This window comes from Macrotis lagotis, chromosome 1, assembly GCF_037893015.1.
Source record: "Macrotis lagotis isolate mMagLag1 chromosome 1, bilby.v1.9.chrom.fasta, whole genome shotgun sequence".
Lineage (NCBI taxonomy): Eukaryota > Metazoa > Chordata > Mammalia > Peramelemorphia > Peramelidae > Macrotis > Macrotis lagotis.
Window position 1 is genome coordinate 838,707,662 of NC_133658.1, and position 26,089 is coordinate 838,733,750.

At 36.3% G+C, this 26,089-nt stretch overlaps 1 protein-coding gene across 4 annotated transcripts in view; it reads right to left on the reverse strand.

The window, feature by feature from the left end:
* The window catches only part of LOC141508618 (NACHT, LRR and PYD domains-containing protein 3-like), a 46,156-nt gene extending 20,473 nt beyond the window's left edge, over window positions 1–25,683 (reverse strand). For 2 of the 4 annotated variants that reach the window (XM_074217394.1, XM_074217396.1), the window contains exons 1-6: window positions 25,269–25,683; window positions 18,396–18,530; window positions 13,733–15,374; window positions 8,368–8,562; window positions 6,842–7,012; window positions 3,995–4,165 (exon numbers count right to left, since the gene is read on the reverse strand). In XM_074217394.1, the coding sequence (XP_074073495.1) occupies window positions 3,995–4,165; window positions 6,842–7,012; window positions 8,368–8,562; window positions 13,733–15,374; window positions 18,396–18,530; window positions 25,269–25,512 (2,558 nt within the window). In that variant the 5' untranslated portion in view covers window positions 25,513–25,683. Of the gene's footprint in view, window positions 1–3,994; window positions 4,166–6,841; window positions 7,013–8,367; window positions 8,563–13,732; window positions 15,375–18,395; window positions 18,531–23,970; window positions 24,357–25,268 lie in introns of those variants that run through there. The other 2 variants (XM_074217395.1, XM_074217397.1) reach the window with 2 other exon arrangements.
* Window positions 25,684–26,089: the final 406 nt, after the last annotated feature.

Here is a 26,089-nt window from a genome sequence, read left to right on the forward strand (position 1 = left end):
CTTTTCATACATCCATCTAACCATCAATCCATTAATTAATTAATTAATTCATTCATCAGTGACAGTAAAGTGTAAGCATTTGTCTTATGCCTTGTTTCTCCTTTCTGAAAAAACAACTTTTATTTTCCACAATATTCTTGACCACTCTCAATTTTTCCTGTAATCTGATATGATTTAGCTGAGTATGACAACATGAACTAATCAAGGTTGGCTAGACTCTCTAAGACCCTAGTAATTAGTGCTGTTTCTAATTCCTGTTAACCATTTTTGTCCTATCTCATCTACTCAAATGAATGATTTGGTTAGAGTGACAGCTCATAGAATAATTTTTATTGGAAGAAAAAAACAGAAGTGAAATTGTAATTCAATAGCTTAGGTCTGTTATCATTTATCAACATTCCATCTACCTCCAAAAGATAGTCTTATTCCTTCCTTGTTCATGCTTTCTCATTCAACAAATGAAACAAAATCTCTGTCATTATCATCAGAATTCATTGTCAACTTCCTTTCTTAAGGGGGTCTTAGCTTTTTGTCACAATTCTTAAAGAACTGTGCTATTCAAATTCATTTTCAATTATTTTCCTTTGCTTTTACTTCTATTCATATCTTAGGAAAAGCACACATGGAGAGATAGAGCCAAGATAGCAGAGAAAAAGCAGGGACTTCCTTAAGTTCTTTCAAATTACCCTCCAAGTAACTTTAAATAATGTCTCAGAATGAATTATGGAGTGATGAAACCTACAAAAGGATGCAATGTAACAATTTTCCAGCCCAAGAAATCTAGGAAAGGTGGCAGGAAAGATCTGTCACACTAGGGTGAGACTGTATTACAGGTTAGGCCTCGGCAAACTAGCAATGGGCATTGGGAATGTCTGAATTAACAGCCATAGTGGCAGTTTCTGGACCTTTCTCCACCACAAAGGATAAGGGGGTTGGACAACAGGTGAGAATAATGCAGTCTTTTTGCTGGCATGGGCTACAGAACTCTGTTGCATTGCCTATACATAGATCTTAGTTCAAGTCCTGGGTCATAAGATCAGGGAGAGGAGGATCACTAACAACACTAGAACTTGTAACTTCTGGGGAACAGGAACCTTGATCACAGTTTCATAGCAGAGAAGGGTGTCTATGGTCACCCACACAACAGAGCAAAGGCCAGAAGAGTGATAAATATACCTTTCTTAAATCATACCACTTGAGAAAAGAAAAAAACTTATGGTCCCCCCAAATTACCTATGAAAATAACTGCAAAAAAGAAAACAAAACTTGGGACAGTGTCTTCTTTAACCTAGGAGAAGAATTGGATTTTGATGATTAAAGTCAGGAAATACACTGGAAAAAAATGAGCAAACAACAAAAAAAATACCACACTTTAGAAAGTTGCTATGGTCACAAAGAAGATCAAAATACAAATTCAGAGGAAAATAACAATATCTACTACTACTTCAACAAAAATTGCTACTTCCAAAACAAAGATAATGTAAATTGGTCTCAGGTCACAGAAGAGCTCAAAGTGAATTTTTAAAATCAGAGTAGAAGAAAAAATTGGAAAGAGAAATCAGAGTGATGCAAAAAAATCATGAAAATAGAGCGAACTTCTTGGTAAAGGTAGCACAAAAATATTAAAGAAAGTAACAATCTCAAAAAAACCCAGAAGAGACCAAATGATGACAAAGGCAAAGACCTTCACTGAAGAGGAGATCGCCTTAAAAATCAGAATTGCCCACATGGCCAGAAACATGTACAAAATTTCCCCAAGAAAATAACTCGTTAAAAATAAAACTAGCTAAATGGAAATGGAATCACAGAATCTCACTTAAGAAAATAATTTCTTAAAAATTAGAATTGGGGGAGTGATAACCATGAAACATCAAAAAAAATTAAACAAAATCAAAAGAATGAAAAAATAGAAGAAAAGGTAGAATATATCATTGGAAAAACAACATATCTGGAAAATAGATGTAGGAGAGAGAATTTGAGAATTATTGTATTACCTGAAAGTCATGATTAAAAAAAGAGATTAGGCATCACATTTCAAGAAATTTTCAAGAAAAATTGCCCTATTCTAGAAATGAGAAATTAAAGGATCCACTGATCATCTCCTCAAAGAAATATTGTAGCCAAATTCCAGAGGCCTAGATGAAGGAGAAAATATTTCATTCAACCAGAAAGAAACAATTCAAATAACATGGAGTTGCAATCATTTTAACACAAAATTTAGCATCTTCCTCTTTAAAGGATCAGAAAGCAAAGGATATTTTGGAGGACAAAGGAACTAGGTTTTATACTCAACAAAATTGAGTATAATCCTTTAGGGGGAAAAAACAAAGATTTAATGAAATAGAAGAATTTCAAATATTCCTGATGAAAACATTAGAGTTGAATGCAAAATTTTATTTTCAAATATAAGAACCAAGAGAAGCATAAAATGTAAACAGGAAAAAGAAATTTTAAGAGATTTGATAAGATTAAACTGTTGACATTCTTATATGGAAAGATAATATTTGGAATTCCTTAGATTTTGTCAGAATTAAGACAATTACAAGGAGCATACATAGACTGAGGGAATGTTATCTTAAAAAAATAACATTAAAAGGTGAGAAAGAGGAATTCACTGGGAGAAGAATAAGGAAAGGGAGAAGTAGAGTAGGGGGAATTATCTCACATAAAAGAGGCATGGGAAAATTTTGACAGTGAAGGAGAAGACGGAAGAAGTGGGGAAAAAACCTTTGAACCTTTTTCTCATCAGAACTCAAAGAGAGAATTACTCATTCAGTTGGATATAGAAATGTAACTTACCCTCCAGAAAAGTAGGAGGGGAAGGGTATAAGAGAAGACAGAGCTGATCTATTAGAAAAGAGGACAGAGAAGGAGAAGAGGTAATCAGAACAAAACACTTTTGAGGATAGACAGGGTGAAAAGCATAGGCTCAATAGAGAAATAGGATAGCAGAAAATATACAATAATTATAATTAAAAAACAAAGTTTTTATGATAAAGACCTCATTTCTCAAATATATAAAGAACTGAATCAAATTTATATAAAAAATTAGAGACCTTCTCCAATTGATAATTGATCAAAGGATATGAACAGGAAATTTTCAAGACTATAATCCTGTGAAAAAATGCTTAAATCACTATTGATTAAAGATAGACAAGCAACTCTGAAGTATCATCTCACCTCTATCAGATTTACTATTATGACAGAGAAGGAAAATAGTAAATGTTAAAGATTATGTGGGGGAAATTGAGATACTAACGCACTGTTGGTAAAATTTTGAACTGATACTAAAGAGCAAGTTGGAACTATGCCCCCATAATTATAAAAGTGAAAATTTGCTTTGACCCCAAATACTGCTACTAGCTTTGTATCTCAATGAGATAAGAAAAGAAAAAGGACTAGATTGCAAAAAAAATTATAGCAGTTCTTTTTTGTGATGGCAAAGAATTGGAAACTGAAAAGATATTCATTTATTGGATAGTAACTGAAAAAGTTGTGGTATATGATTGTGATGGAATTCTGTTATACTGCAAGAAATGATGTCCAGGATGATACCAGAAAAACGTTTAAAAACTTTCAAGAACTGATGTAATGTGAAGTGAACTAAACCATGAAGAGATGTTATAGAGCAAATGCAACTATAAATGAATTAATAATTATTATCAACACAATGATCCAAGATGATTACAAAACTGTTCATCTCAAAAGGAAGATTTATTATTAGAGTCTGATTGAAGATCCTTTTTTTAAAAGAAACTTACTTTTCTTGTTTTTTTTTAATTTTGGTATGTGTTTTCTTTCACAATACAACTATAAAAAGATATTTTCCATGACTACACATGTATAGTATATCAAACTTCTTGCAAAAAAAAAAAAACCAAATCTGAAATGATTGAAAACTTTCTTGTGAATTGATTTCATTTTCCTCAGGCATCTCCCCTTTTTCTCAGTTCACTGAAAAATCTAAAGTAATCTTCTTTGCTGAGAGACTTACTTTAATTTCTGGAGGTTATAGTCTGGATTTCCCAAGGTTTCACAAATCTGGTTCATCCCAACATCTTCAAGGTTATTTTCACTCAGATCTAAATATTTCATTTTTCCATGGGTCTTGAGAGCAGAAGAAAAATTCTCACAGCAAGAATTTGAAAAGTGGCATCTGGACAATCTGCAGGAGTTGCAAGAAATGAAAGAAATAATTCCATCAGTCCACTGGTTCTATTTCTTTTAAAAAGGAATTATGCCTATGGGTTTTTTTTTTTATTTTGTTTTAGAAAGACACAGAGCATTAGTGTCTTTGATCCCTTGCCTTAGCCAGTCTATGAGCATTTATTACTTACTGTGTTTCAGGAACTGTGCTAAGTGCTGGAGATATAACGAACAGAGCAGAACAGAACAAAACCATTGTTCCCTGTTCTCAGATAACCCAGACTAATGGGAAATATGGCATGTCATCAAGTAGGTACATATGAGATTTATACAAAGCAGATGAAGGTAATGGAAGGGGGGAGAGGTAAAAGAGACGAGTTTTAGAGGTACCAGTAAAGACCTCCTTTAGAAGATGGAATTTAGGTTGAGTTTTAAAATAAACCTAAGGCAACATAGTTAAGAAGTGTGGAGGGAGAGCATTTCCAGCATGAAGAGACAAGCAATGGAAAGGCACAGAACAGGGAGAGAGTCAAATACCGAGAATGCCAAGTAAGCCAATCTCTCCATCTTGCAGGGCACATGGAGAAAAGCAATATAATAAAAATGAAAATGAAAAGGGATCAGATGGTAAAGGGCTTTAATTTCAAAACAGAAGTCTTTATATTTGATTTTTTATAGGTTATAAGGAGTCACTGGAGTTTAATGACTAGTGGGATGACATACTTTGACATTTGCTCTAGGAAAATAATTCTGATAGATAAGTACTATTCTGATAAGAAAGATTTGACTGAGGAAAAACAAGACAGAAACAACCAGTTAGAAGGACGTTGCAATATAGTTAAGGTAAGACGAGATGAAGGTGGTGGTTCTGTGCATGGAAAGAAGAGGATTCAACCAAGAGATGATATGACAGTAAAAAAAAAAAGACAAGATTCAAAAATAGATTAGATAAATAAGGTGGGTGAGTGTGAGTGAAAAACTGAGGATGTCAGCAATCCATAAGCTTGCTCTCCAAAATCCTATAATGCTTTTCCTGCCTCACTTTGAAATCCCATCACATCCTATTCCTTATCCCAGATGAAGGCTCAATAACTTCTCTTTAGGTAGTCTCTAAGGTCTGGGTCTCTAAGATGTCTGTGTCTTCCCCTATCTTTTTTTTTTTGAGCTTTCAAGGAAATCTGAAGGTCAACAAATTGTGAGTGGAGGTACCCTGATAGGGAAACAAAATCTACAAATGAATATTAACTTCTTCCTCCTACTGCCAACTAGACCTCTAGAAGAGAGACAGAAAGGCCTTGTCTAGTGCAACCAAATTCATTTATGTGGAAAATTTGTCTTCTCAATCTTTGTTCTGCTGACTATAAAGAAATGTGGGACTTGTATGAATTTTGAGGATAACCTGTGAATGGGTTGAATTGTTTTGAATTTTGAGGTCTGAGGACCCATTTATTCTCTTCTCTTAGTAGATGATGAGGGGAGCTGGATAGCATGATATTCCAAAAATCCTGCAGTGACTCTCCATTACCTTCTGAGTAGAAACTTTGGCATTCAAAGCTTTCCAGATTCCTGACACGTGAACTTTACAGATTTATCTCAAATTAATTTCTTTAATATAGATCAGCATACAGTGAAATGTAATTACTCTCCTCAGTTCTCATTCTGCCCTTTTTCATCTCCATAAAAGAGATTGCCCCCATCACTATCCCTGGTATTTCTATACTCTCTTGGTCAAGTCCCAGGTAGAGTGATAAATGGAATGGCCGAGCTAAACTGGGAAATCACAAGTAGAAAGTACAAAATAGGAAATTTAGCCTTTTCTTGACAAAGTATTTTATTTGTATATATCCTTGTATAGACTTTGTGCTAGTATATTATCTTAATCTATCATTTCCTTTTGTTTGTGTAAAAAACTGCATTATAAAAATATTTTCTTGTGGTCTGAAGTGTGTTAAAGTGAAGAACTATGGAAAGATGGAGGTAAGTGTGAGGAATGGATTCTCAAAGGCTGACAGTGACCAAGGAAATGAGAAAGAAATTTCTTGGAGAAAGTATGCATATCTCTGAAACAAAGAATCCAAGATAATTTAGGAATTTATCAAAGTTAGAAAATGTGATGCCATTATGGCATCTGAGCATAAAGTTTTAATAAAGAATAAAAGATGAAGTCTAAAGGAGTGCCTTGGATCATTTCCTAGAATGGTGCCAATGTTCCTGACTGAGGGTTGGTCAGTGAGAATTAAGAACCAGAGCTAATTAGAATCATTGTTAACATAAGTCTGTTGCTCTCTACTCCAGAAATGACTATCTTCTTTGTCATAACAATCACTTCATATATTGGAGAAGTCAGAAGGAGGAAAAATCTCTTAATCAATGAGGACAATTCTAGGAGGGTCAATCTATGAAACAGAACTCAATGACAAATAGAGTATTTTAACAATTAAAAAAATTCAACATTATCATTGGGCTTTTCCCTGCTTGAGGTATTCAAGCAAAAGTTTATACATATATATATATATAATATATATATTTTATATATTATATATATATGTATATATAAATCACTTGCTAGGAATGATGCAAAGTAAATTCTTGGTTGTAGAAGGGTTCAACCAGATGATCTGTAATCCCTTCAAATTCTGAGATGAGTCCCAAATTCACAAAGGACTCCTCTCAAAAGTAATCTGTGTGGATTTACCTCAGCTCTTGTATATTGCAATTCTTATTTCTTAAGACTTCACATAGTACTTTCATTCCTTCATCCCCAAGGAAATTCATGCTCAGGTCCAGAGATGTTAGATTTATGTTGTTCTTAAGGAGTGATGAAAGGAGCTGACAACAAGAGGCAGTGAGCTGACATTTTGACAAACTACAAGAAAAAAAAATTCAGAGTGGAAATGAACTTCTTTCCCTAGAGTTCACACCCTTGCTCCCAAATCTCTCAAAGAAAAGACAGTAGAAACACAGCTAAGCTATTATCTAATCTCATTAACTTCATAATTTCATTATTCCTCTTGCTTTTTTTTTATTTTTGCAAGGCAAACTGGGCTAAGTGGCTTGCCTAAGCCCACACAGCTAGGTAATTATTAAGTGTTTGAGACCGGATTTCAAACCAGGTACTCCTGACTCCAGGACTGGTGCTTTATCCACTGCGCCACCTAGCCGCCCCTCCTCTTGCTTTTATAAATCCAACGAAACATTCATTGAAACATCTCCCATCTCAAAACTCTTCAAATCAAAACATGCTCTTAGGTCATTTCAGAACTTAAAGAAGTATGAGAAGGCTGATTTGTACTGTGCAGAGAAGCCTTGTGTCCTGAGACAAGGCAGGAATGGCTTCTCTGTCATAAGTTTACTACTCCTTCCAAAGATTGGCATTCCTTCAGCCTCTAGGAACAGAGTAGAATCCTTAGCACTGGACAACCCAAGAAATTAATCTGGACTGTGTACCCCATCACCCATTGAAAGACAGTTGTATTGGTTTCTGTTTCACCAATCTTTGTTTTCAATACTTTCATTCTTTGCACAACCCATAAACCCTTTTCCCATCCATTCACTGGTCTTCATTGATACAGCTCTTTTCATATAAATTAGTTTCCCCTCAATGCTCATCACAAGAACCTAATACAAAGGGATCAGAGCACACATAATCTTGGTGTTGTGGGCATCTACCTCAGAGGTCACCTAGACTTGAATAGTGACATCTTTTACAATCTTTTACAATATACTTGATAAACAACCATAAAACATCTACCTGATATCATCCAATAACAGGGATCTCATTTTGGGAAAATGCTAATTATTCAACAAGTTTTTCCCCATAAGAGTCACTGTTCTGATGATCTTCTTGTTTCTGTTTTGTCACAGGTCCTTAGAGGAAATCCCAGGTTTGTCTCTTGCAACCTGTGTAACCTTGGGTAATCACATACTTCCTAGATCTCAGCTTACTTATCTATAAAATTAGGGAATTAGCCTAGATAACCTTTAAGAAACCCTTAAAGTTTCTTCCAGCTCTTAATATATACAATTCCAAGACACTCAAATGCCTCTCTTTTCTTGTAATTCATTTTCTATATTTTTCCATTTTAAACTTTCCATTTGTGCCTTTTATATTTTTATCTCTACCTTTTTTCCTCCTTTTCACTACCACTTCTCTGCCCCTTGTTTTATCTTCCCTACCCTCAAATTTATGGTATCCTCTTCAGTGAATTACCTCAAACTCACCTCAGTTTCTGTAGTTTAAAGGTAGACTGACTTAGCTCAGAACAAAAGGCCTTCATAGCTGAATTGTCAAGTTCTGTGCCACTCAGGTCCAGCTCCCTTAGGTTTTGATTCTTGGCAAGCACTGAAAATAGATGCTTCCAGTCCACTTCAGAAAGTTGGGAAACTGCAAATTGATGTGACTTCGGTTGGAACCTGCTGAAAAGAGATATAGAAAAGTAAAAAAAAAAACTTCATCCAAGTTTTTTAAAAAGCACTAATTAACACTTTTTAAAAGCAAAGATGATGTGTAGCTCGTCATTTCCTTCTCACATTCATTTTTTTATACAGTTAAGGAAACCAAGGCAAACAGGGATAATTATCTTGCCTAAAAATAGCCTCTTTAAAAGTTCAGCTACATAAAGCATTTCTAGCTACCCCAGCTTGTTATATAATTTGTTGTATAATTATACTCTGAAATTATTATGTATTCACTTTGTGAAACTATTCTGTATTCACTTTCTATAGGCTGCATAGATGTTTATAGAAATGCATAGCTTTTTTTGTTAGGTTTTTTTTTTAGTTTTTTCAAGGCAATGGGGTTAAGTGGCTTGCCCAAGGCCACAGAGGTAAATTGTTAAGTGTCTGAGGCCGGATTTGAACTCAGGTACTCCTGACTCCAGGGCCAGTGCTCTATCCACTGTACCACCTAGCTGCCCCTAGAAATGCATAGCTTTACTGATAGAATATAAGACCCTTGAGAGCAGGAAATATTTAATATTTTGCTTTTTTATTCCCAGAACTTAAAATACTGACTGGACAAAAATATATATTTATTCATTGATGGATTAATTTTATGTCTTTTATAAAGTCATATTAGTGGGAAGAATGGGGGACTAATGCAGAATTTATATTCCTTGACTAAAGATCCAGTACTCTTGCTACAATGAATTATATATTATATATTCTTTGGTCAAGATATTCCACTGATAGGTGATTCTACTAGCAATTATACTTTGGAATCCACTCATGGATTTCCTCTGGTTATGGAAATTCTGACAGTGCATTCCACCCATATTTATTGCAACAAGCAGTGGACATTGCCATAGTCCATTCATGTAGGGGAAAGTAGAGAAATAAAGAGAGAGAAGGATTGAGTTTCCTTCTGCCTGAGGTGTTACTTAACTACAAACACCAAGATGGCAGACTAGCCTGAGCTTGACATTGCCCTTTCCAAAACCTCAAACAAGTGGTAGTCACTGATTCAGTCAAACCAAATCTAAAGGACTGTTAATAAGGTAGCTATTATGTAGTGCTGCATCAGGCCTGAAGATGTTGAAATCCAGATAGCGTAACTCCTATGCCCCAAGAAACTCACTGGAGCAGGGATCAAGGAAATAGAAAAGTAAATTTCCCAATATGGGGAAGATAAGAGAGCATCATGATCTTCTCCTTGGTGGGTAAATCCAGACTCAAAGGAGGATGAATCAGAAAGTAAATAACTAGGTAAAAGACGAAGACAATAAAAAGCTTCAAAAATAGTAAAAGCAAATTAAAAAGCTAGAGTACAGTTACATGTTACAGTGGATAGAATGACAGGCCAGGAGTCAGGAAAAGTTGAGTTTAAATTTGACCTCAGACACTAGCTATATGATCTATGACAAGTCACTTATCTCTTTTTGTCTCAGTTCCTCATCAGTAAAATGAGCTGAAGTTCCAGCATTTTGCCAGGAAAGCTTCAAAGGGGGATAGGAAGAATCAGATAAGACTGAAACAACTGAACAACAGCAAAGATGTGATGAAAATAAATCAACAGAAATTATACTAAAATTAGAAGGGAGAATGACTACTAGTATTTCCTAAAGATTAAATATTTCAAGATAGCAGAAATTTAACTGATGCCCAGTCCAAAAAGATTCTGGTACCACAATGGAGTGATCCAGAATGGTTCAAAAGAGAAATTAGAATTTAGGTGACAAAGTTAGAAAGGAAGTTAGAAAATAATAACTGATGACCAACATAAAGGAATATTTAGCAGTATATAAAAATTGAAATCCATGGTGTTAAGTGTCTTCAAAGAAGTCAATTTAATCCACCCATACCTTCTTATGGCATGGGATTCCTGTGTGTTTTCTCCATATATCTTTCACAAAGGAACTTCACAATTTCTTCTGGATCTTTCTCTTGATTTTCTCATCTCTCATACATAATTTAACACATCTCCCACTCTGTCATCATTTCATTTCATATTCTCTACATAATTTTCCAATTGTCCCACTTTTCTTCCTGAGTATAATTTTATCCACCATTTATTTTTCCCCTAAAAATAGGGATGGTAATTCCTAACTGGTATTCCATAATATTCTGCTCAGTTTTGGCCACAATAGTTTAATAATGACATTGAAAGGAGAAAAACCTTGACCATGATATTCCGTGAATATATTTCATATGAGGATTAATTGATGAAAATTGAAATGTTAACTTGGATAAGAGAAGATTTAGAGGATCTGATAGTTGTCTTCATGTATTTCAAGGAATGTCGTGTGAAAGTGAATAGACTTTAACTTCTGAAGGCAGAAATTGGAACAACAGGGAAAATGTGAAGAGGTAAATTTAGGCTTATATGACATTTTATGTTTTATGAATCATTTTAAATATAATATCTCATTTATTCCTGCATGGTAACAGTAAGAACTCAGGAAAGGTAAAACATTTTGGAAACTATAAATTAAAATGGTATAGAACTAGTTGAGTAATATCATCATTATACCTTATTTCTAAACACGTCAAGAACTTCTAACTTCCCTATTCTGTGAAGAAGACCATTCAGACTCACCAATTTCTTGTAGATCTTTTTCAAAATCTTTTCATATTTCATACATTACTTAACATAAGATGTTTTCTGCCCTATCACCTTCTCATTTAATATTTTCTATATAATTGTCCCACTTTTCTTCCATAGAATTCATTTTCTTCATGACATTTTATTTACCAATCCTAACGATTTGGCATTCTAGAATTCTAAACTATTGGAGCAGGAAGGGACCTCAGAGACCATCTAGTTCTATATCTTCATTTTAGTGATGAAGAAACGGAGACCTAGCATGGTTACATAAATTGCCTAAGGTCAGAGACCATATGCCCCACCCCAAATAAGCCCTAGCATGATTTTTCAGGATGTTTATAATATAAGCCCTACCCCCAAAATAAGTCCCAGTTAATATCATCAGTCAGATGAATGTATTTAGTATATCTGATGCAACACATGAAGGACATATTGAATTATAGAATAGTATTAATCTATAACTAATATAAATAAATAATTGGCACTAACACTTAAAATAAATGATCATTTAAATTATAATTACTTGTAAATATCCAAGCAAGCACCTTTGGATGAGAGATAAGTGCCTATGTAATCAAATGAACTCAAAATCTATTGTTGAATGATTAATTGGAGTATAGACATAATATACAAATAATGTGTACACTTGATAATGTCTGGATGGAAAGAAAACCCCACCTCTAATCATCACTAAGGGCAAGAAAGATAAGATTGAATACATTTCAAGCATTTATGTTCTTGAAACCAAAAAAGTCTGGTGCATATAAGTAGTTATAAGGAAATGGGTCGATTTAATCCTATCACTTGTTTTGCCAGGTGGCCAAAGAGGTCTGCTAGCCTGAGATTTAGCCAGCACTCACTCTACTAAAGCATGAAGAACTTCCTTGCAGAGAGAAGAATAGATAAAATGATGATCAGGGATCCCCAGATTCTTGATATTGCTATAAACAAACTATTCAAGGATCATTGAGAATGGAATAAAGAGAAATCATCAGGGAAACTATGTGAAACCTAGCCTGCAAGAGGTGGTGACTTGGGTGAAGAATTTATGGGATAAAAATCACTGACAGTTGTGATGGCAATGCTTTATGAGCAGTCTACATGAACAAGAAGTGCTCATTTAGGAGAGGTCTATTGTTGTATATGAAAAATTTGGGTCAATGTTTCTACAGGAATTGGAGTCACAAAAAATTTGGACTGGAATTCAGGGTTTGGAGAGTTATGATGTTCCAGAAGATGATTTAACTGTATGTGGATAAATGGAAATTGTTATACATGAATAAGTGGAGATTTTTAATACATGAATAAATTAATAATATGTAGATTGCTGTATATGAAAAAAGACATCCCTTGAAAGTAGATACTAATGCATCTTTTGGAGCAAAAATTAACATGAGACCTGGTTTTACTTTGGGAAAAATATGGTAGTTGGTGATAAACTGTATTAAGTCATTTCTCAGAGCAGTTAGATGGCATAGTGGATAGAGTACTGGCCTTGGAATTAAGAGGATCTGAATTCAAATCTGAACTCAGACACTTAATAATAATTACCTAGCTGTGTGACCTTGGGCAACTCAATTAACCCCATTGCCTTGAAAAAAACAAAAACAAAACAAAAAAATCATTTCTCCATTCCTAATGTTATATTTTTTTCTATAACTAGGTTAAAATAGTATATATAGTTCTGAACCTGAAGCCAGGAAAACCTGAGGTCAATTCTAGGCTCATATATTTACTAGCTCTATGACCCTTGTCAAGCACCTGCCTCCTCAGGTTGTAAGGATAAACTGAGATACTGAGATAGTATTTGTAAAGTGTCTAGCAAGTTCCTGATTCATAGTAGGCATTTAATAAGTGCATATTTCCTTCATTTCCTCTTATAGCTTTCACTTCTGGTATGAACCAGATTGTTAACAACAAAAAGTTTGTTATTAGGTAGAAGAGGAAAACCGGAGGAACATTCTTTTTTTTTTTTTTTTTTTTTTTTTTAGCTTTTGCAAGGCAATGGGGTTAAGTGACTTGTGGAAAGTCACACAGCTAAGTAATTTAAGTGTCTGAGGTCAGATTTGAACTCAGAGGTCAGATTTGAACTCAGGGGCCAGATTTGAACTCAGGGGCCAGTGCTCTATCCACTGCAATTTAGCTGCCCCTAGGAGCAGTCATTTCAATTGATATTAGTAAATCTCTAGAAGAAACTTTTCTCAAGATAGTTGTGAGCTTTCATGGACATGAGGACTTACTCTTTCCTTAAAAAAAACAACGAAAAATAACCCAAACCTTGAATCCAGGGTAATGACAGGGGCAGCACCAAAGATTAACTAAATAATGTAACAAGGCCAGATACTTTTAGTTCACTGTACCTTCTACCCTCAGTCGAAGAAAGGACAAAATGAGTTTACCAAGGATGTACACTTTCCTAAGATTTAAGGTTGAATATTAATATCATCTCAACATGGGATTGACATTCAGTTCTTCTTTAAAATAAATGGAAAACAGAAGTCCAATGAACTGGATGAAGTATAAGAGATATATGGGGGTACTCACGCAATGTTGAGTTGAAGTCTTTCCAAATTATGACAAAATTTGATGCAGAAAATAGAAACCAAGAAATGTAATTTGGAATAAATAATCAATCTGAATTCTGGGAAGGGAGCCACTGCATTTGTTACAAACTCCTCATTTTGAGTTTCATATAAATGAGAAAATATTTCTGGTAGATAATTCCTCAAAGATGAATCTTTATGCTCTTGTTTAATCCCTGCTTGTATCCACTTCAGTAAATCCAACTTTATTTCTTGTGATATTTTACAATTAAACATCTCCTCTAGCCTCTTTCCATTGCCTGTATTCAGGAAACCAAATAAAAAATAAACTGTTAAAGCCACAAAGCTGGTGGCAGAGTCTCTGCAGTTTACTAGAAGGTCTTTGACCCCTGGGATTGGAGGAGTTGTGCTAACATTAATTTCTTTCTCTTTCCCAAGGGCATAGAACATGGCAGCAAAAAATTCTTGGAAACTTAAGTGAATGAAGCTGTAGCAATTTTCAGAGTCACTATCTCTCTGAAAAATGTGCATATCCAGGAAAGCAGAGACATCTGATGGCTGTAACCCATGTCTCCTGAGGTCATCTTCATCAAACAGGATTTTCCCCTCCCAAATTCCCTCAGCAGCCATGTAACAGAGACCCCGGTGGTGCTGAACCAGGCAGCTCCTGCCACTAGGGGTGACTAAACTGGAAAGGTAACACATGTATAAGTTTGTGGTGGTTTTAGAAGCCTGTTTAAGATCTTTTTTTTTTCTCATTTGCTGTTTCAGGCAAGTGCAGATTATCCAACACATCAGTGGGACAAAGCACATAGTGTACAAAGTTTCATTGTTAACTACTAAGGTAAAGACTTGCTCAGCTTGATCTTCATCTCCAAAAAATTTGCAGAAATACTTCCATCTATCTTCTTCAGAGAACCCTAGGATCTCTACATGACGTGGATTTTCAAATAAAAAATCACATTTTCTGAGAGCAGTGAATCTTGTAGTGATCAAGAGAGAAGATTCAGGAAGCATGGTTTTCCTCAATAAACTGCTCAGAAGAATAGGCACAGGTTGCTGTCGATTCCAATCTTTACACAGATCGAAGCTGTGCTCATCACAAGGGAATTTCAATTCATCCAAACCATCAATGACAAACAGGAGGTTTTCTGGTTGGGATAGGATTTCTGTCATGACACCTTCCAGAGAAGGCCAAGTATTAGTAATCAAATCCACAAATCTTGTATTTTTCTCTTTCAAATGGTTCATTTCTCTGCAATTGATATAGAAAACATAGTGGAACTTGTCCTGGTAGAGATTTCCCTCTGCCCAATCCAACATCACCTTTCTGGCCAGTGTTGTTTTTCCAATCCCAGCAGCCCCCCGAAGCACAACAATCTGTGGATGGGTTTTTCTTTTCTCATCAGGATCAAATAAAGCTTCCACCTCTATAAGTTGTCCTTGATTTTCCATGATCTCAGCATGTTCTCTTCCATGGGCCAGGAGCTCATGTTCTTTTTGCTCTCTATGACGACACTCTTGTAGAAGCAACAACTGTGTGAATCGGTGATGGAAATTCACATATTCCCCAGGACAAGCATTCCTATCCCTCATGATCTGGAATTTCTCTATAATTTGTTTTTTATATTTCCTTCTGTTACCTATATCAATGAGATAAAAGACATTTATTAAATCTATTTTGTGTAATCATTTTGATAAGCACTATAGATACAGAGACAAAAGACTTGGTCTTGGTCTCAAGGCGTTGAAGCTCTCTGTATTTTATTTTATTTCTTTATAACCTCTGTTCTAAGAAGGGGTCCATAGGCTTCTTTGTCATTCTTTTTATCCTCAGCACTTAGCACAGTACCTGGCAAATAGTTGGCACTTCATAAATATTTATTGCTCAGTGGAACACACTGCTAAAGAAGTCTAGGAAACAAAAAATGATCATAATACTATATGGAGAAATCAAGAAGGGCAGCATGGCATAACAGAAAATATTCTGGATTTGAATTGCCCTTTGAAATTCTAGTTCTGAAACTTTTAATTTATGAGACTTTCAGTCATTCTTTCAAACTCTGAGTTTCAACTTCCTCATGTATAAAATGTGACTGCTAACAATATTTGTTCCCTCCACCTCTTCATAGGATTTAGGACTGGAAAGGATTCAAGATATCATCTAGGTATCTTTGTCATTCTACTAGAGGGGAAAATTGAGAACCAGGATATTTAAAGTTTTGCTTAAAGTACATGTGGCAGATCTGTGATCCAAATTCATATCATCTTCTCCCCCTCCTCCATTCATTGTTTCTGGGTTATAACATGCTAACCCTTTGGAACCCTAATGGTATACAGAAATATTAATCTCCATTATTATGATTTATTATATTTCAATTACACAATTAATAATCACAACAATATTAATCTATAATTGATGATGATGATGTTGATGTTGATGTTTGTCCTTTGTTCTGGAAGAAGACCAAGATATCAGGGAGGTGATGCCATGACAAGCCCATGAATTATGAGTGAGAAGTTGCTGGGCATAGTCACCAGTCTCACTTTCTCCTCCAGAGCCATCTGGCTCTAGTGAGCACATGTGATTCAGGATGACTGGAGACAACCCTGGATGAGAGACAATCAGGGTTAAGTAACTTGCCCAAGGTCCCATCCTCCTGATTCCAAGGTCAGTGCTCTATCTACTGTGCCACTTAACTGCTCCAATCTACAATTAGGTATATCACAAAAATCATATCCAATTGACCCTTTTAGAACTTTTTATTCTGTTACTCTTCCTGGTGCCCAATACCTTTATCAAAGCTTATTTCTTAAATTATGTCTTGTTATTCTCATTCACTTCTTTATTTCAAACACTCAACCTAATCATGATGTCTGATTTTTTGTTATCCACTCTAACTTGTAGGTGTCTACTTCTCTCTACCCTCAGTCTCTCCTTCCCTCCTATTCCAACTAAACCACTGCTAAAATTTTTCTTTTGAAAAAATGCTTTCAAGATGATTTATCATCTACTTCTAGTATATCAATTTTTGAACCCCACTCAGATTTCCAATTCACTCCCCATATATTGGTTCAAGCTGATGAAATTAAGTTGCTCTACTCAAGCAAATGTGGTAAACGAATCTGAAAGTAGAATGTTCACATTATATTCTGTTTTGTAGTCTGCCAGGAAAGGGCAGGAACTCTGCTTCTCAGAAACCTTTAAGTCTGCAGGATCATTAGAAGAGGTGCTTGTTTTGATATTTGATTCTGACTCTGACCAATGTCTCGATTTTTGTGACTGCTGGGAATTAATTTTACAGGCAAGGGTGGAGGGTAAGAAATGGGATATGAATTAGGAAGAGTAAGAGAGGTTGAGTAGGAGCATATCTTCTAAGATTTAAATCATGGATCAACATCCAACTTATGTGAACACAGGATGGCAAGCTAGACATTTCCTTTAAAACCTTTCAAAAATAGAAATTCTATACCAAAGATAAAATCATTTCAGTTGTCTACATAGTCTAGGATACCCAGAATTCAAAATAGTTTTTTTTTGCAAGGCAATGGAGTTAAGTGGCTTGGCCAAGGCCACACAGCTAGGTAATTAGCTGAGGCTGGATTTGAATTCAGATACTCCCGACTCCAGGGCCAGTGCTCTATCCACTGAACCACCTAACCACCCCCCAAAAAAGTTTAAAAAAAAGGAACTGACACTAATTGACCCTGAGTTCACTCAGCATTCTTCCTCCATTTCACTATCATTAGCATGCACTAGCAGATTCAAAGCTATAACACAGGCTTACATCAAAACTCATCTTGTACCCTGTTTCCCTGTTCCTCTTTCCAGTACTATGGAGACCTTGGCTCTAGACTTCAGAAGTTCCTTCATCCCTCAACAAATGTCTTGGCTATAGCCTTTCAGGAACAAAAATCTGCCAAGGGCAGCAACCTGAAAGTACCAGTTTTTCAAAGTCCTGTCCTTTGAGGAAGGTCTAATAATTGTAGGCTGCAAGAATTTTTGATTATTTCAAGTTGTGAGGGCAAAATGAAAAGTGTACCGAACTCCTCATGTTCCATACTATTAATGTACTATAACCCCATAATAATAACAATGACAATAGCAAAAATGGTCAAATAATGCTTTAAGGTTCATAAAAAGCTTTAAATTTATTTGCTCATTTTAGGATTTCATTAGGGCAGATATCATATAATCTTTTGTTAATGGTAAATAGGATAAGAGATTGTAATATATAATTAAATCAATTAATAATAATCTTTCAATTCCTGGATCTTAGCACCTATGATCATATAAAGAACATAGGACTACTTAGTTTTTTAAAGGAATTGAATTCTCTTTATCCAGATTAATCTCTTAAAGATTTCATTGAGAGGACTCAGTTTACTCCTCCCTTCTACCTCAGGACATAAACCCTAAAACTAATCACTGAGGCAGATTCCCAGTTATTGTTGCTGGCAATGTTGTCCACTTTTTTGAAATCTTCCCTGGGCACTGACTTTTCGTTTCTTCTTGAAAACATATATATATATATATATATATATATATATATATATATATATATATATATATATATATATATATATCCTGTTCCCTGAATGTTGTCACTTACTGATCCATGCTCCTAGTTGGTGAACCTGTCCACACAGTTCTTGCCCCATACCTTCATTCCATTGATCCATGTGGTCCTGGCCTGACCACATTTTACTTAGTTTGTCAATATATCCCCAAAATCCGAAATGTTTTCCCTCTGACTTCCTATTCTTCCCTCTCAGGATCCTGTTCCATCCAAGATTATCTGAAAAAAATGAAAGAAAGAGACTATTCCAGAGTGATCATGGAAATCATTCTCACAAGAGTTCCAGAAAAGATCTAGGGATATAAGGAAAGATTCATCCTGCCAACCTTCCCCTGCTCTCTCCCACCTCAAAAGAATGATCTTACTCTGACCTGAAGGCAGAACTGCCTTCTCCAAGATGATATGATAGCACAGGAGATAAAGGAAACAGATATTACAGAGGAGTGGGGCAAATTGCTAAGGGCTGAGAATACAAAAAAAAGTTCAAAAACAAACAAGAAAAAGTCCAAATGATCCCTACCAACTAAAAGCTCACATTCTAATGGGGACATATTTATATGTAATATTGAAAGGAAGCTTATACAGTTTATGTTCATGGTCAAATGTGAGATTCCTGGAAAAGTCTCTCTCATACTGGTTTCAGAGAAGTATCTCCCTATCCAGTTTTAGCATCAGTTATTAACTGAAAGATATTTCTCCTCATTTAAAATCAGGTACTCTAATTTATAGGGATACTTTTTCTCCTTGGTAAAGTATAGGAAACTTTCCCTCTTTTCTAAAAAATGGGCATGGCTATTCTCAGATTGAACCAAAGTATATCACTTTTAAATGACATACATACCTCATCCACTGTCACTGGTCCCAGCAGAGTGTCATTCCTCTTACTATTGTCATTGATTCCATCTCCTAATCCAATGATACAATCCCAACTCATTTGAAATCCTTACCACAATATCTGATTAGCCCTGAGGGTATTTATTGATGTGAATTTAAGGAAGAATGATAATTCCAGTACAACAGATATCAGACATAGAACCTGAAAAGTGTACCTCAATACCATTGTTGATTATTCTACTCATGGGACTGCTTTCTTGAGCCCAAGTCTCTTCTCTACTAAGAGGTAGGAACTCAACTCATCCTATCCCTTGATTTCCATTCTATTTCCCTGCAGTTTCTCCCACTCCCAGTACTTGGAATAGTGTGAGTTCTTTCCTCTGAGGTTCAGTCTTTCCTCTCTCTTTCTTTGGTCAGGGCTGGTATTTAACTTTTGATCATGCCTGAGAAAAGGGGATCTTTCCTTATCTCTGGAAATCATCAATTAGTCAATCAGTCATTAAACATTTAAGTGACTTCTTGTGTCAGTCACTAAGCTGATCACTGAAGATATCAAAAAGAGGCCCAAAGACTTCTTTGCTCTTAAGAAACTTAAAGTCTAATGGGGCAGATGACACAAAGCAAGCTATCATCACTTCACAGAGGAATTGACAGGCAAATGGCCTTAAGAGAAAAACAATTTATGCTTCTGCTCACCAATCCATTTTCAAGGTCTAGCATTTTTTCAGTTGTGGTCTCTCAGGGATGGAAACAGAAATGGAAAAGGTGGTGGAGGGGAGTATGGGGAGTGAAAGATAAGTGGAGGAAATTAGAGATAAAATTGTGCGGGGTAAAGGAGGGGACAGGGAGGTAAAGCTAAGCAAAAACTCATTCAAAGTGATGAGAGAGAAGTTGGGTTATAGAAGACACTGGGGAAAAAAGGAGAAAAAAAGAGAGCATGGTGAGTTGGGACAGTAGGAAATAAAGGTTGGAAAAAAATGTATTCAGCAGGAAAGACTAATTCTCCATACTGTTCCTATTTGTGGAGACTCTCTCTTTGCTTGCTCCCACAATTCTCTCAGGCCCATCTTCTCCCATATCGTGAGAGCCTCATCCTCAGTCATGTCAGTACTATCAGCCTTTTTCATCTGACCCCTAAGAATCCTAAAAATCTCTCTCGGGGGGGGGGGGGGAATCCTCTAGATATAGTCTGAATTTCTTGAGCTCCTCATTAGTTTCTTCTAAGTATCTCACCAGTCTACAGCTGAAACTCTTTCATGTCAGCTCAGGGTCCATTTCAATAGCATATGGTTGAAAAAAATTCTTATCTCATAAGGAAATTAGGGTCAACAGGTCAAGACTACCTTACTGTTTACTACTTGATTACTCCTTGATTTTCTGAGTAATTGTTGCCCTTTCTGCACTAGAACAGTACAGAGGCTTCCTTTTTTCTGTTGGAGCCTAGAAAAGTCCAAACTTTTAAATTCTCTTTCAGTAAAATCATATCCCATACTTCTTCCCCCTCTGCTCTTCCCCTCCAACATCCCTTTCTCATTTCTTCAGTTTACTCATTATTTTTTCTGAGATTTCCTAAGTCTCTCAATTTCAAACATTTCTACAATCCTATACCTCCTCAGGAGAGAAATCCCACAGATCAAGAGATCTGCCCAATAAGGAGAGTCCAAGTTTTTATTCTGGTTCTCCCTTCTCTCTTACATAATCAGGACTGGAAATGAGAAGCAATGTTTTTTAGTGTACAATTTCACTTCCCTATCATTAGTTCTTTTTTTAAAATTAAAGATGTTATTTATTTTGAGTTTTACAATTTTCTCCCAATCTTACTTCCCTCCCCACCCCCCACAGAAAGCAATTTGTTGGTCTTTACATTGTTTCCATGTTGTACATTGATCCAAATTGAGTGTGATGAGAGAGAAATCATATCCTTAAGGAAGAAACATGAAGAATAAGAGATAAGATCAGACAATAAGATATCAGGTTTTTTTTTCCTAAATTAAAGGGGAGTCCTTGAACTTTGTTCAAACTCCACAGTTCTTTATCTGTATACAAATGGTATTCTCCATTGCAGACAGCCCAAAATTGTCCCTGATTGTTGCACTGATGGAATGAATGAATCCATCAAGGTTGATCATCACCCCCATGTTGCTGTTAGGATGTACAGTGTTTTTCTGGTTCTGCTCATCTCACTCAGCATCAGTTCATATCATTAGTTCTTAAAGGGCCCATCATATCACTCAGTGAGAGACTGCAGAACTGGGGCTATGTATGACTCCTACAGGGGCAAAGTAAGTCTTAGCCTGGGCAAAATATTTGAAAATATTTTTCAAAGTTGAAAGTGTTGGAATTAAGAGAGACCTGGTTTTGAATCATTTTCCTGAAATTACTAGGCATATATGACCTTGTGCAATGACTTCATCCCCAATTTCTTCAAATATAATATAAAACTGGTCAAAGGATTTCCAGGGAAGAACCAAGAGAGTGGCTAAACTTTGAAGCTCCCAGAGCTTTTCCCAACACAACATTAAATGAAACCTCTACAGATCCTACCAAAAAAAAAAAAAAGAGTGAAACAATTTCTCAACCCAAGTTATTGGGAAGGAACATCAGTAAATATTTGTCTCTTTTGGGTAAAAGGGAAATATAGTACAGCATATGTGGGGAACCTGGAAAGTCAGGGGGAGACTTTTAGCTGTAGCACAGATCAGGTCAACTCTCAGAAAGCCATCATTGCAGCAAACTAGCAGTGAGAGTCCCACCCAGCTCAGAAGACAAAGTCTGAGCCCTAGAAATATGGGGGAACAGATTGAACTATCCTAACCCAGGGACCAGACCTCTGCATAGGCAATACAGTAAAATTAACCAACTGGAAAAGAAACACAAAAGTTAACTGAAGAAAGTAAAACCCTAAAAATTAGAATTGGACGAATGAAAAATGATTCTATGAGAGACCAAGATAACATCAAACAAAGTGAAAAGCCTGAAAAAGTAAAAGAAAATGAAAAGTACCTCTTAGAAAAGTGATCAAACTAGAATACACACAGAAGATATAATTTATGAATTATTTGTCTCCCTGAAGGCCTCAATCAAAAAAGAACCTGGAAAATTTTCATGGAAAACTGCCCTAATACCCTAAAACAAGAAGACAAAATAGTCCTTAAAAGAATCCATCAATCACTTCTAGAAAGAGATGCCAAATTACAAACTCCAAGAAATATTGTAACCAAATTTCAGAATTATTGGCAAAAGGAGAAAAATACTGCAAACAACCAAAAAAAGAAACAATTTAAATACCAAAGAACCACAGTCAGGATTAGGCAAGATTTATCAGCTTTAACATTAAAGTATTAGAGGACCTGAACTATAATATTCTGTAGGGCAAAGGGTCTTGGATTATAACCAAAAATCCAAATCACCCTGCAAAATTCAGCATATTTCTTCAACATGAATTTTAAATGAAATAGAGAAATTTCCAAATTATCTGCTAAAAAAATAAAACAAACAGAATATTTGATCTTCAAATATAAGACTCAAGAGATGCCTAAAAAGGTAAACAGAAAAGGAAAAAAAAAAGGTAATCGAGATCATTAAATTGAATACATACCTAAATGGGAAGACATTACCTGTAACTTGAGAATTTTATTTTTCTTAGCATGGTTAAAAGAAGCATACTTCAAGAGATGGTATGGGTTTAGAGTGATCTGATACTTTAGATCATGAATGTTGACTATAATTGGAAGGAATATTCTGAGAAAGTGTGAGCATAAATGGATCATGAAGTGATTTTGCTTTATATGGTACTTTAGTTCTTGAGGGTTACATTTCCATAAGAACAGATGAGGACATGGATTTAGAGGGTCTAGACATAAATAGATCATGAAATAATTTTGCTTTCCTTGGAAAAAGTGTACCTAGAGGGGTTGTGAATAACTGGATCATGAAGTGATTTTGCTTTACACGATACTTTAGGTCATGAGGATTGCTATTTCTATTGTGTGCTTGAAAAGAGGGTTGGTCTAAATTGATTTTAATTGATTATGGTTCTTGAGAATTGTATTTCTATTGAGACATTTGAGGGGAGTGTACTTGGACAGAGGCTGTGAATATGAAATGACTATGAGGTAATGTTGCATATAAATCAATCCATCAATTAATTTGTCAACCCCTGAGATTTGTATTTCTATCAAGGCAGATAAAAGAAATATATTTTGACAGAGGTTGTGGATACAGGAAAGGTTTAAGACAATCAATATATGTAAAGAAATATTATACTAGGAGAAGGTGAGGCATTAGAGGATAAAAATATCACAAAGCAGTGCAAAAACTTATTAAAATAGATGGAAAGAAGGGAAAGTGTGAGCACTGAGTAACTCTCTCAATAAATTTGACCCAAAGAGGGATAACATATAAGGTACATATATAGAAAATAATGAAGAAAGAAAAGGCAGTAGCATTGAGAGGGTTCAGGAAAACCATCAAGTAAGGATGATATTTTAGTTGGGACAGAAATTAAATTAGTTGGGATAGGGAAACCAGGAAGAGGAGATGAGGGAAGAATATTCCAGGCACAATGGAAAGTCAGAGAAAATGCCAAGAGCCTAGAGATGGGGTGTCTTATTCATGGAAGAAAAATAGGTCAGTGTCATTAGATGGAAGAGTACACACTACTTTCTCCTGGACTGTTCCATTAGTCTCCTAATTAGTTAGAATTTCACCTCAAATCTCTCCCACTTTCCATCTATCAGATGGTGGACAGTACTAAAGTGACAAAAGTAAAGAGGTCTGATCATATCATTTTTCTCATCAATGAAATCCAGCACTCTTCTTTTACCTTTAGGCCTGACTATTTCTCCATATTACTAAACAAGGGCACTGCCAGTTTTGGTCCATCTTTCCATCCAGGAGATATACAATCTGCCATTATCCACAAGTCTTTAATTTACTCAATGGTTGGGGAAGTAGTCTGGTTCCTGTAGTACATCTCTTTAAATTTTGCTGATGAAACATCATTAGTAGATCATCTGAAGTCCAGGAAGGCAGATGGAGCAAAGTAACAGTTTAGACTTCTCACTGACAGTTATTGCTGACCTGAGGAGGCTGGAAGAAGTGGATCAGGAATTGATCCAAGATTCTCTGTAGGAAAGAAAAGATAATGCGAGTCCTATGTGCTGCATAAATAGACAACAGGAAGCTGAAAGCAGAAATGGATTTGGTGAAAAGGGTTAAGGAGAAGATTTCAGTTGGGGCTCTGAGAAGTTGGTATGAAATGGGTGGTATCAGCACCACAAACTCCACAAATAAAGACTCGTAGACTGACACAAACACAATAATATAATTTGTAAGCTTGGAAAGATGACCATGAGATAGCGAATATCAACAAGCATTGATGAAGTCCTGAGCATATACCATGCACCCCTTCTAACCAAGGCAGGCAAATAATCTGGATTCAAGAGGAGAGAGATCTCTGCAGGTTGATGAGCTACAGAAAACTTCCTGAAGGAGGTAGAGCTTGATCTGGGTCTCAAGGGAGTGAAAGAATCTCTGCATTCATTATTCCAGATGGAGGAAATGAAAGAATTTAGGACCTTATGTCTCCAGCTGAGTAGAACCCCGACTTATTGTTATGATCATGTTGGTTCTTGTCCAAGTAAATAAATGAGAAGTGATCACTTTTTTAATGGTTGACTTCAGATATTCAAACTGGAGACTGATAATAAGGAAACAAAACCATTCAACACACACCCAGGGCTTTTATGGAAGTTTAAAGTGCATTGAGAGCTTGGGGTTTAGAACTCAGTATTTCCTGGTAAGGCTAAACCAGTCTGCAAAATCCAGTGAGAGAGGAGGTCACAAGTATCACACCACTGTTTCAAAGGTCGATTGCCTTCAGACACATTGGGTTAGGAGTTACAGATACAGACTTAAAAATGAAAAGATCCCTGCTCTGAAGAACCATACATTCTTTAGAGCAAAATACTTAAACACAATCTAATATAGATTGAATAAAAAATAATTTTGGTCTGGGAGATGACTTAGAAGAGGATTTCAAGGAATAAAAGAAAGAAAGAAACCTCCTCCTGGAGCCTCTCATGTGGGAAGGGGAAATCCAGCCCTCAGGCGCCCCCTTACCTTTCCGGGCTCGCTGGCACAGCTCTTTCAGTCCCATCTTCTCCCAGATGCTCAGAGCCAGCTCCCAGGCCTCTTGCTCCCCCAGAGAACTGACCAGGACATCGGCCACTTGTAGGTGACCGGCCCCCTCCAGGCGGCCCCGGGGGATGTGGTCCACCAGGTAGACCAGCTTGAATTTTTCGAGCTCTTCTTTCGTCAAGTACTCCAAGTGCCGAAGCAGCAGGTTACGGGCAGTCCCGGCCATCGCAGCCCCCTCAGCCTCCCCGCCTCAGACAAAAAGGGTCTGGGGGCAAGACAAGGTCCAGGTGAAGTGGTCCCCGACAGGCATCATCAGTAGGTCTAAGGCACACCTTGGAACACCGATCCGAAGAGCAAGAACCGGGGGGACCTTTGGTTTTCCTTTTGAGATCACTGACCAAACAGGAGGAAGGAGGAGCCTGACTGGGCTCAGGAGCGAGACGTCTTCCTTTACACTTATTGCCTAGACTTCTCTCAGCACCAGGTAAGATCAGCGAGAGCCCCTGAGGATGAGAGAGGGAGTGGGGCCTGCAGGATCTCCGCACAGACCCCCGCCTCCAGCTTCAGCGACCCTGAGACTTGGAATCAGAAGTTCAGAATCCAAATCCCACCTGAGACAGTGACTGCAAGTCATTCAACCTTCATAGGTTTCAGTTTCTTCACCTGTAAAACACCACAGAGAAATTAGACCAAATGAACTCTCATATGCTTTTCTTATCTTTAGATATTTGTAAAGCATTATTGTAATGCTTTCCGTATCACAGGGGCTTAATAAAAGGTTAATTGAATTGAATTTCAAGGTA